This window comes from Eulemur rufifrons, chromosome 9 (assembly GCF_041146395.1).
Source record: "Eulemur rufifrons isolate Redbay chromosome 9, OSU_ERuf_1, whole genome shotgun sequence".
NCBI lineage: Eukaryota > Metazoa > Chordata > Mammalia > Primates > Lemuridae > Eulemur > Eulemur rufifrons.
In genome coordinates this window covers 19654194-19666513 of record NC_090991.1, presented here as the reverse complement: position 1 = coordinate 19666513, position 12320 = coordinate 19654194, and the positions used below count along the sequence as shown (strand labels likewise).

The following is a 12320-nucleotide window of genomic DNA, read 5'->3' as shown; positions in this document are numbered from 1 at the left end:
CAAACTGAAATGCACAGAGCAAAAAGACAGAAAAAGTGAACAAAGCATCAGTGAGCTGTGAGACAGCTTCAAGTAGTATAAACACCTATAACTGGAGTTGACCACAGAGGTGATTAGAACAGAAAAAATAAAACAAGAAATAATGGTTGAAATTTTCCCAAAGTTGATGAAAACTATAAACCCATATATCCAAGAAGCTTAACAAACCCCAAGCACAAAAAACATGATGAAAACTACACCAAGGCACATCATAATCAAATTTCATAAAACCAGTAATAAAGAGAAAATCTTAAAATCAGCAAAGAATAATGGACACAAAGGATTAAAACATATTAAACATATACAAATCCATGAGTTCATAATAATACTAAAAAAAATAAAACCACAAAAACTCATTGGTCAACTTTCAAGGTGGCTAGGACAGCATTACTCTAAGAATTAATAAATAAAAGAATGAAGCATTTCTTGTGCCTACAGTTTATATTACAAAGTATCCAAATGGCTGATGAGGCACAGTGCTTCTTAGAATTCTAATAAATGCAAAAAGGCTTAAAGAATTAGAAAATCATCATTTTTTAATCCATAATGAAAAATGAGTCTGCTAGACCCAGATCACTAATAGTTGCTAATTACCATTAAATAAGAGAGTGGTGGCGGAACTTTATAATGGATAAGTCAGAATGAAAATACTTGAACTCATCAACAAACCGTAGTATCACTAAAAGTGGGCTGTGTTTCCTGCTATGATGTCATAGAAAGTACATAGCCTGGCTGAGACCAGCCTGGGCAATATAGCGAGACTCCATCTCTACAAAATATTTAAAAAATTAGCTCAGTGTGGTGGTACACACCGGTAGGCCCACATACTTGGGAGGCTGAGGCAGGAGAATCATTTGAGCCCAGCAGTTCAAGGTTGCAGTGAGCTATGATGATGCCACGGCACTCTAGCCTGGGAGACAGAGTGAGACTCTGTCTCAAAAAAAAAAAAAAAGACTTGGAAAAGTACACAGCCTGCCTATGCATGCATGCTAGCCCCAAAACAGAACCTGAATCTAATGAAGCCCATGCTCTACCAGTTTACAAGAAATATAGGGAAGAAGAATCTGTTAACTGATACATGAGGATATAATTATCAGCCAAATCCAGAATGTGAGAAATTCTATAACAAATGACTCCAGTTCTTCAACAAATGACACAAAAAGAAAGGTGAGGGAATTGTTAGAAAGATTAAAAGAAATTTAAGAGACATTAATCAAATGTAAAATACGGACTTTGTTTGGATCCTGATTTGAACAAACCATTTGAAACAACAGAAAACTGACAGTAGACTGTATTAGATGATATTAAGGAACACAGTTAATTTTGTTAGGTCTGATTATGATATTGTACTTATGCTTTTTAAAAAGCCTTATCACATAGAGACTTATGAAAGTATATATGCGTGAAATGATATTATGGTCATCAGATTTGTTTTAAAAATAGTCTGGGGGGAAAGCATGTGTATTTATAGAAGATAAAAAGTGAATGACAGAATGCTGATAATTAAAATTATTTTCTTAGATTTTATTTTTTTCAAAAGGTTATGGCTTAGGGAAAATAATTTACTTACTTGGTGACTTGCCTATGTTGTAGCTATTAAAAAAACAAGGTTTTTGTGAGTTTACACCTTGCTTGTCTACTTGATGGGACTGAGTAGCTTCCTTCAGTTGAGACAGAATTTGTCTACCACTGCGCTGGGAAGAGGCATTCACTTCAAATATCTAAAAGAAGAACATAAGAAAAAAAGGCAGAATGGTTTATGTTTTCTTTTAATTCAAGAGTAATTATGTTAACATTCATTCTTCCATTGTAGCTATTACTAACCTTAAATCCAAGCTCCTGAGCACAAGCATACACTGCAGCAGTTTTTCCCACTCCTGTTGGCCCTGTTATAAGAACAGTATTGCAAAGGCGACTCTCTTCTTCATCATCTGAACTGCCTTTAAAGTCTATGCTAGCCGACAAATCTGAAAAATTATTCAAATGCATATAAAATGCATAATTGTTTAGGCAGAAATGCTACCTCATGAAACCCAATGATTAAATATCACAAATTCTTGCCAATAAATGGTGAAAAATAAATTTATAAAACGTAGAAAATCAATTATAACATGGCCAGTTAAGAAATTTTTTATTTTTTTATGTACTTTTTTTTTTTTTGAGACAGAGTCATGCTCTGTTGCCCGGGCTAGAGTGCTGTGGCGTCAGCCTAGCTCACAGTAACCTCAAACTCCTGGGCTCAAGCAATTCTCCTGCCTCAGCCTCCCGAGTAGCTGGGACTACAGGCATGAGCCACCATGCCCAGCTAATTTTTTTCTCTATATATTTTTAGCTGTCCAGATCATTTCTTTCTATTTTTAGTAGAGACGGGGTCTCACTCTTGCTCAGGTTGGTCTTGAACTCCTGACCTCGAGCGATCCTCCCACCTCGGCCTCCGAGAGTGCTAGGATTACAGGCGTGAGCCACCACACCTGGCTTTTCTTTATTTTTTTAGAGATGAAGTTTCACTCTGTTGCCCAGGCTGGAGTACAGTGGCACAATCATAGTTCACTGCAGCCTCGAACTCCTGGGCTCAAGTGATTGTCCTACGTCAGCCTCTGGAGAAGCTGGGACTACAGGAGCATGCCACCATACCCAGCTGACTTTATACATTTTTTTTAGAGATAGGATCCTGCTATGTTGCCCAGGCTGGTCTTGAACTCCTGACCTCAAGTGATCTTCCTGCCTCAGCCTTGAGCATAGCTGGGATTACGGGCTGCTGGGCCTGGTCCAATTAAGAAATTTTATAAAAATTTTTAGCTAATCTAACTCTGAAAATGTTCAGTGAAAGGGGAAAAAAATGACTCAAAATACCTTCCTGTTTCTCATCTCTTATTCCCTTCAAATTTTGTCTTTCTTCCAATTCAGCTCTTCTTTTCCAGTCTTTCAACCAGCTGCCATAAGAAAATGTATGTTAATAAAAATAATTCGTAGAATACCAGTATCTCCTTAGACTTTATGTTAAAATGGTTGTTGAGGGAAGTTATGGCATACTGATAGTTTTTAAGCACTCCATAGTGAATCATCTAAATAGTAAAATATTTTGACATCGGCATGAATATTTTAAAATGAAGTAATTTTGCCTGAATATACAAGACTATACGTGCAAGAACATTCATTGCAGCATTATTGATATTAGCCTCTGAAAAGAAAACCTGAAAGTATACCAGTAGGGGAAAAGATACATTATGGTATACTCACATAGAAACCAGAATGCAGGAATTAAAAAGGCCTGAGGTAGACTGTACCATGACACGAAAAGTATCCAATATAAAATGCTAAGTAAAAGTAGAAAGATTAAGTTCTAGTCTGGAGCTAGACTGCCTGAATTTAAATCCCACTTCTACCACTTTCTAGCTCTGTGACCTTGGACAAGTATCTCAGCCTCTCTAGGCCTGTTTCTTCATCTATGAGATAACAGTATTTACCCTTATGGGTATTGTTATAAGGATTAAATGAACTAAGAACAATGCAAGTACTCAGAATAGTACCAAGTTCACAGTATTATTATGGGTCCACAGTTCCTTATATGAAACCCTTTGGGCCAGGTAGTTTTAGAATCTGGAATTTTTCAGATATTAGAAAGGTAATTTGGTACATATACCACATATTAAATAATACCTCTAATGTGGCCTGAGGCAGTACATTCATAATCATTTAATATTTCTATTAAAAAAAAGTATGAATTTCTACTAAGTGTAAAGACATAATAAACTTTGTATAATAAAGTTAATAATCTTTATGTTTTCAGAACTTTTCGGATGTGGGAATTACAGACAAAGGACTGTGGAACTGAACTAGTAGTAATATGATCACATTTGTTAGAAAGGAACTAACATAAAGTTTTTTCTAGAAGGTTTATAAAAATTTTCAACAGTGGTTACATGTGGGAATGTGAGAAAAGATAAATACTTTTTACTTTAAATCCTTCTTTTTTAAAAAAGATTTTACCATGTAATATATTACTTTATAATTATGATTTCTAAATTTTATTATAAACAAAATAATAAAACTAAATTCATAAACTATTTCTCAGTTCCTTTATAAATTTTACCAACCTATGTAACTTTTTTATAGCTAACTCATTGCCTATGAGTTCACTGGCAGTCTGAGGTTGATACTTGTCTGTCCAGAGCATGTCTTCAGTCCCAGAATCTAAAGCGAAAGAAAATATTAAGGTATTTGTTCCTTGACATAAGCATATCTGTATTTATAGACATTTATTCTTACAATGTAATAAGCATTTTTAAAAATACTTATATTTACAAAATACCAAAAAGGTAACTTTAAAACTTAAAATTACATTTAAAATTCTTCACACCAAACTCTTCTTCCTTAAAAAACTAACCACCATAATGTTATCAAGGTATAAAAGTGTACATTTAAATTTTTAATAACCACTCAAGAAATGAACTATGAAAAATAATTTGTAGCATAAAAACCAGTAATGTATAGAACAAAGGCAGCATTATCTTAATAGAGCCTCTTCTGACACTGAAAAGAAACATTAAAACATCCTATAAAATCAACCTGAGTAAACAGAGAGAGATGCTACACTCTTAATTGAGAAGACTAAATATTGTAAAGACGTACTTTTTTATAGCTAATTCATTGCCTATGAGTTCATTGGCAGTTTGAGGTTGATACTTTTCTCTCCAAATGAATTTATAAATTAATGCAAAATCAAAATTTCAATGGGATTTATGGATATAAGGTAACCTATAGTTCACTTAGTGAAGTAAATGCATAAAAATTCTTTGAGAAATGACAGGATACTTGCCATAACAAATACTAAAACATACTACATCCCTTATCGAAAATGCCTGGGACCAGAAGTATTTTGGATTTCAGATTTTTTTTGGATTTTGGAGTATTTGCACGTACATAATGAGATATCTTGGGGATGGGACCCAAGTCTAAACATGAAATTCATTTGCAGTTCATATACACCTTATACACATAGCTGTAAGTAATTTTATACAATATTTTTAACAATTCTGTGCATGAAACAAAGTTTTGGCTGTAGTTTGCAACCTGTCACATGAGGTCAGGTGTGGAATTTTCCACTTGTGGCATCATTTCAGTGCTCAAAAAGTTTTGCATTTTGGAGCATTTCAGATTTCAGATTTTTGGATTAGGGATGCTTAACCTATATAAAGCTATATAAATGGGTGAATTAAATCCATTCATTGGAATACTCTGGAAAGGTTATATAAACTAGATGGGTACATGTCAATGACATGTGAAATACACTGTAAAATAGTATGTATAGTATGATCCCAGATTTTTAAAAAAGCGTATTTACAGAAGCACAGAAAAATCAAAGACTATTAATATGGTTATTTGTAAGCCTCTAATCAGCGAGGCTTCCACTTATCTTATACACATTACGTTTTCTGAAAGTTGTGATAAGGATATATTAAAAGAGAGCGGAAAACAATGAGAGGTTAAAAAACAAGAGAGTTTTAGAACCAGAGGGAGAAAATCTAATTTGCCAGGAAAAGAAGATAATTCTCATGTAGACTCTTTGTCATTATCTGTTATCAGAACAGCAAAATCTTCTGCTTCTGTTTCCACTTCACGTGGACTCAAAGCAGTTTGTTTCTTCGGGATCTTTTAGAAAATATACCTTTGGAAGAATCTATCTTGATACTAGAAGACTTGTTTCTTTTGTCAATTTCTTCTGGCTTCCCATTTATCTTTTCTGGACTTCCTGAATTTTCATTTGGTTTCTTTCTTTTTGACTTATGATTTCCTGTTTCCACTCGTTTCCTTTTAGTTTCTTTTTGATTGACATCAGGCTCTTGCTGTGGACTTTCTATTATGGGAATTAAAGAAATGCTTACTAATCAACAAAAAACAATTTTTAATACTTAATAATCTTTTGTCACCTTCAAATATCCAATTTTTTTTACTTTAAGAGATAAGGTCTCACTCTGTTGCCCAGGCTGCAATGTAGTGGTGTGATCATAGCTCACTACAACCTCCAACTCCTGGGCTCAAGCAATCCTCCTGCTTCAGCCTCCCAAGTAGCTGGGATTACAGGTGAGAGTCACAAGGCCCAGCCCAACAGCCTTATGATTTTAAAATGAAAAGGCAAGAATCAAACATGACATACTGAAAACAAGCTAGAGATCTTAATATTTAGACTGCCTTTGTTCCAGCTATATAAGTTCACATTATCTGATCTAAGGCTTTCCTTAAATGCATGATTAGTATTTCAACACAATTAAAGTTGTCTTTGAATGGGCATCTTTGGAAGCTGGCAGGGACTAACATTGCACTGTACAAGATGCTTTTACTTCAGTTGAGCAATTCTCCCTGCCAACTGTAAGCAATGTTTTGTCTGTAGTGACCACTTCCAAGAGTCAATGGCTAAGTCTTAGTGTTTTCAAATCCGACATATTAACACAGATAATAATTATCACTAACCTTGTTTACCATGGCACTCAGAAAGTACCTGGTGCTCAATTCGTTTTTTTAGAAGCAAGGGAAAATATTTTTTCAAAGAAAATTCAAGATTTGACAACCTAATTTCCTCCAGCAAAAGATTTCTTACTTCTTCAGTAAAATCTTTCCGTGTCCTCATAAACTGCAATAAAGAATAAAATGCTCCTTGGGTCTACAGAGGAGTGAAAAAAGACAAAGGAAAAGAAAAAGAATAAAATGCACAATAGCAGACCCACATCATCTACTCATGTTAATCACAATATTATCAACCACTTGTCCATAAGTCAGTATCAACGTAGGATTACCTCTACTCACTGAACCCAAAGCTGCATTTGCATAGCTTTTGAAGGATTTAGTTCATATTTTTATTTCTCTCCCTTTCAACTAATTATAATTTATACACTTAATAGATTATAATATTGATTTATAATGTATCTAAATGTGCTACATAATCTAATATTCTTTCAAAACTGCCTTTCATTAATTCGTTTTTTGTTTTAATTCCTGCTGTGTGGTCGATATCTGAAAATTCATTACTTCTTAAAATGTTTTTAAAGCTCTATGAGTATTTAAAAGAAAAATGTGCTACAATTAGGATTTATTTTTTAACATTAGACTCTAGGAAAAAAGCAACTCTAGGCTACAACAGTAGATTTTCAAAAAAATTTTTTTTCTCTGAAAGATGTAGGAGAAATGTCCTTCAATGAATGAGCTCTCTAATACTTACCACAACTGCAGAATTATTGCTTTTTGAATTTGAACTCAATGTTGAAAATTCACCAAGAGCAATAACACATTTCGAAAGATCTATTACTTTAGTACTGAGTTCTTTAAATGTAGTTAAGAGAGGACAAGAAGGTGGTTTCAAATGCCACAAATGGCACCCTAAAGAAAGAAAAACAGAAAAGTTATCTTAATTAACTTTATTTATATATTATTTATTTATTAAATGTAAACATGAAAAGATTTGACAACTACACAGTTAACACAAAAGTACCAAAAACCCTAATGAGTATGTAAACTCCTCATCTCCAACAAATACAATAAATAAAAAATACCTAGTCTTCCCTCCCAATTGTTAACAAGTAAATATTAGCAAGCTTTCATTTTTTTCTTTTCATTTTTTTTTTGAGACAGAGTCTTGCTCTGTTGCCCAGGCTAGAGTGTAGTGGTGTCAGCCTAGCTCACAGTAACCTCCAACTCCTGGGCTCAAGGGATCCTCCTGCCTCAGCCTCCTAAGGAGGCTGGGACTACAGGTGAGGGCCACCACGTCCAGCTAATTTTTTCTATTTTTAGTAGAGACGGGGTCTTGTTTTTGCTCAGGCTGGTCTCCAATTCCTGACCTCAAGCAATCCTACTGCCTCGGCCTCCCAGAGTGCTAGCATTACAGGAGTGAGCCACCATGCCCAGTCTCTTTTTTCTTTTCTTTTCTTTTCTTTTTTTTTTTTTAAGAGTTGAGGTCTCCCTCTGTCACCCAGGCTAGAGGGCAATGGCACAATCCTACTGCACTGCAGCCTCAAACTCCTGGCCTCCTGGATTCAAGTGATCCTCTTGCCTTGGCCTCCCAAGTAGCTGAGATTATAGGCACAAGCCACCATACCCAGCTGAATTTTCATTTCTTTTTCAATCAAACTTGATACACAGATTAAAAATTTTAGGGGCAGTTAGTATCCTCTTTTAAAGTCTAAACTTTTATTTATTTTTATTTTTTATTTTTTTCAGACAGAGTCTTGTTCTGTTGCCCAGGCTAGACTGCCATGGCATCAGCCTAGCTCACAGCAACCTCAAACTTCTGGGCTCAGGCGATCCTCCTGCCTCGGTCTCCTGGGTAACTGGCACTACAGGCAAGTGCCACCACACCTGGCTAATTTTTTCTATTTTTAGTAGAGATAGGGTCTTGCTCTTGCTCAGGCTGGTCTTGAACTCCTGAGCTCAAGTGATCCTCCTGCCTCAGCCTCCCAGAGTGCTAGGATTACAGGCATGAGCCACCATACCCAACCTAAAGTCTAAACTTTTAAGTCAGACCTGGATTCCAACCCAGACTCTGCCACTTACTAGACTTGTGAGCGTGGGCAAGAAAGCAGTGGCAATAATTATAATACTCAACCTCCAAGAGTTATTATGGGGATTGCACTAGACATGTATATGACTTGCTCGACAGAATTTTAGACAATTATAATAAGTGTTCAATAAGTCTTAAGATTGTAAGATAGAGAGGCTCCCTCTGTACTTGCCTTTGCTCATCTATAAACAGGTAAAAGTTTTATACCACCACTCCTATGAAAATGGGTTTATGAAATTCGGGAAAGAAAAGCATAACTAATTTCTATAATTGAATGTACTATTAGAAAATGCTATTAAAAACTCTCTTAGTGAAAATAAGAAGAAAACCATCAACTGAATGGCCAGTGCCAGAGATGGGAAATAAGGAAAAGCAGAAAAAATTACTAGGAAGACTAGCTGGCAAATTCCCCACAAAAAAGAGAGGTTGAACAAAACTCACAAAGTATCAATGTCAGAAACTCAAAAGGCAAAGAAAGAAGAACAGAGCACAATGCACCTTCATGGGCAGAGTGAGTGCACTAAACCAAACCACAAATCCGGCAGAGAACTTAACAGTTTTTGTGCTTAAAAATAACACACAAAAGAAAAAACAACCCATAAAAAACTCGAGGTAGGAATGAGGACAAAGTTATAAGACTTCACATATTATCAGTAATTAAAAACTGTAAGTAAAGTAAGATTGTGCTTGCTACATCATTTGATTCCAAATAGATTATGATCATGCTAATATCACCATACAAAGGGCCTGTGCAAATAGCTCATTTGCTACTTGTTATCTGCATATCCGGAAGATACTTATATACTAAGCTTTTGCTGCTTAGTATATAAGCAGCAAACACACTTCCTTTCAGAACTCAACAGTAGATAGGACAAGGGCAAGGCTGCAACTCCTCTGAGAAATTCTTGAAGATGATCTGATCACACACAGCCTATGATTTCAGAAGGAAACTGCCTTCCTTTTAAAACATAGTGCCTTGTGGCCAGGCGAGGTGGCTCACTCCTGTAATCGTAGCACCCTGGGAGGCCAAGGCAGGAGGATCGCTTGAGCTCAGGAGATGGAGATTAGCCTGAGCAAGAGCGAGACCCCATCTCTACTAAAAATAGAAAAATTAGCTGGCCGTGGTGGCGTGTGCCTGTAATTTCAGCTACTCAGGAGGCTGAGGCAAGACAATCTCTTGAACTCAGGACTTTGAGGTTGCTATGAGCTAGGCTGACGCCACAGCATTCTAGCCCAGGAGACAGAGGGAGATTCTGTCTGTATATAAATAAATAATAAAAAATAAAACACAGTGTCTCTCAAGAGAACATTAACTCAAGGTCTCTCACATTTGCCTGCTCTCTCCTGGCACAAGGGGTTAAGGACTAAGGATATATGTGGCTTCCATGCTCCACATCCCCATCCTCAGTAAACTGAGTCCAAGGCTGAGGAAGAGAAAATGATACACATACAGTCAGCCCTCTCTATCTGTGGGTCCCATATCCATGGATTCAATCAACTGTGGATCAAAAAATCAGGAAAAAAAAAAATGGATGGTTGTGTCTGTATTGAACATGTATAGACTTTTTTTTCTTGTCCTTATTCCCTAAACAGTACAGTATAACAATTACTTACATAGCATTTACATTATATTAGATATAATCTAGAGGTGATTTAAAGTATACCAGAGGATGTGCACAGTTTATATGCAAATACTATGCCATTTTATATAAGGGATTTGAGCATCCATAGATTTTGGTACCCAAAAGGGTCCTGGAACCAATCCCCCATGGGTAGTGAGGAAAAACTAAAAATTCCCATTGAAATCATCAGAAGAATGACACTTCGACCTTAGCGCATCTTTAACCAACTGACATAGTGTAATATTACTTCTAACTGCAGAAGAATAAATATTCAATAATAATAAACAAACTTACCATCATCTTTTTGTTGTACATGAACAACTCTCTGGAAACTGGCACTCACTGCACTATATATATCCAATGCAGCAGCTTTTTTTGCAATTTGTCGTTTCAACAAATCTGGTAAACCACTCATTAGGAAGTCACGTTTTGCTTTAAATTGTATGTCGCAATCCTGAGATTTTTCAGATGTATCTTGACTTTTAAGAAAACAATTGGAAAAAGATAAAGCTAAGGTTACAAACACTTAAAAAATAAACCATCTAGAAAATAAAACCTTTTAACTTAATTTAAAAAACTGGCTGGGCACAGTGGCTCACGCCTATAGTCCTAGCACTTTGAGAGGCCAAGGTGGGAGGATTGGTTGAACCCAGGAGTTCAAGACAAGCCTGAGCAAGACCTAGACCTCCATCTCTACAAAAAATAAAAAAATTATTGGGGCATGGTGGTACATGCCTATAATCCCACCTACTCAGGAGGCTCAGACAGGAGGATCACTTGAGCCCAGGAATCTGAGGCTACAGTGCGCTATGAGGATGCCACTGCACTCCAGCCCAGGAAACAGCTACCTAAGATGTTAGCTGGTGAAATTCCTTTTTGCTTATCACAAAAACGAAAATCTAGTTATGTTAAGAAGTTAAATAAAATAAATTTTTAAAACGCCTGGAAGGACATCCACCAAAATGATAACTGGGACTAGCTGTGGGTGGTAGGTGAGTTTTCCCCTCTTGCGTTTTGTTTTCTTCTTAAACATGCACTTGTATTATAATCAGAAAACAAAATAAGTGCCATATTTCAGAAAGTTAATATTAAGAACTTCTAATGTTATATTGTTTCCAATATAATATCAGGGAAATTAGGGCACTTATTGATGTCTCGGTTTAACTTGGCTTATCTTCAGATTACAAATCATAAAAATGTTGACTACAGTGCACGAGGTAGGAAGTAGGCGAGAGGGTGGAGAGAATGGGAGGCTAGAGTGGTGGCAGGGGAAGGAGTGTGGTGGTATGTCACAGCTTATATGCCCTTCCTAGCCAGCCGTATACAGAGTAAGAATTGCAGTATTCTCTGCAAATAGAAATTTGGGTTGGTAATTAAGAAGAGGCTACAAAACCTTTTACTGTACTTCTGTTTTCCTTTACTGTTTGAGTGAAATGAAAACGAGCTCTGAAGCCAGATTAATTAATCGCAGAAAAGAGGAGGTGCATTTTTTTCTATAGTTACTAGGAGAGAAAGAGGAAAAGATGGGTAAAGTTGTGGTTAAATTAGTATGTACCTATAGCAGAAGGTAAACTTAAAGGAGAAGAGTATAAGGTACTAATATAAAATATACATATATTCTATATATAAGTATTATATGTTACACATATATTATACACACAGAAATATAATAGTTTTGGATATGTATGTATGTGTATGCATATACATACATATATATCCCAGCTTTATCTGTTGAAAAAGCCTAGAAACATTGACACCTCCAGGAGCAATGAGCACAGTGAACACCTAGATCTTGGTTTCTAAATACCATCCTCCACTAGAAGGAACCAGGGATCTTTGCAGAAATAGCTGATTACAGGCTGAGGCAGGGCAAGTAAAAGATGAGCCTGGAACATGTACTTGTTCCAGAAAGTAAGAAATGCTCAATAAATTATAAGGACATGTCAAAGAGATATATTTACCAAGCTGAAGGGTTCACACTGGCCAAATTAAAAACAATTTGAGTGTCACGATAAATAATATTAATGGATTACAAGCTGCTGAATAAAATAGGAATGAGGAAGTAAATGAATAAATAGATAAATGTGAGGAGACACAAAAGCTCTTCC

At 35.9% G+C, this 12320-nt stretch overlaps 1 protein-coding gene across 1 annotated transcript in view; it reads right to left on the bottom strand.

The window, feature by feature from the left end:
* ATAD5 (ATPase family AAA domain containing 5) overlaps positions 1-12320 on the bottom strand; it is a 42460-nt gene that overhangs the window by 16103 nt on the left and 14037 nt on the right. Inside the window, exons 7-14 of the mRNA XM_069482269.1 lie at positions 10507-10691; positions 7256-7413; positions 6511-6670; positions 5708-5896; positions 4137-4233; positions 2893-2972; positions 1864-2006; positions 1610-1760 (exon numbers count right to left, since the gene is read on the bottom strand). Of these exons, the coding sequence (XP_069338370.1) occupies positions 1610-1760; positions 1864-2006; positions 2893-2972; positions 4137-4233; positions 5708-5896; positions 6511-6670; positions 7256-7413; positions 10507-10691 (1163 nt within the window). The remainder of the gene's footprint in view (positions 1-1609; positions 1761-1863; positions 2007-2892; positions 2973-4136; positions 4234-5707; positions 5897-6510; positions 6671-7255; positions 7414-10506; positions 10692-12320) is intronic.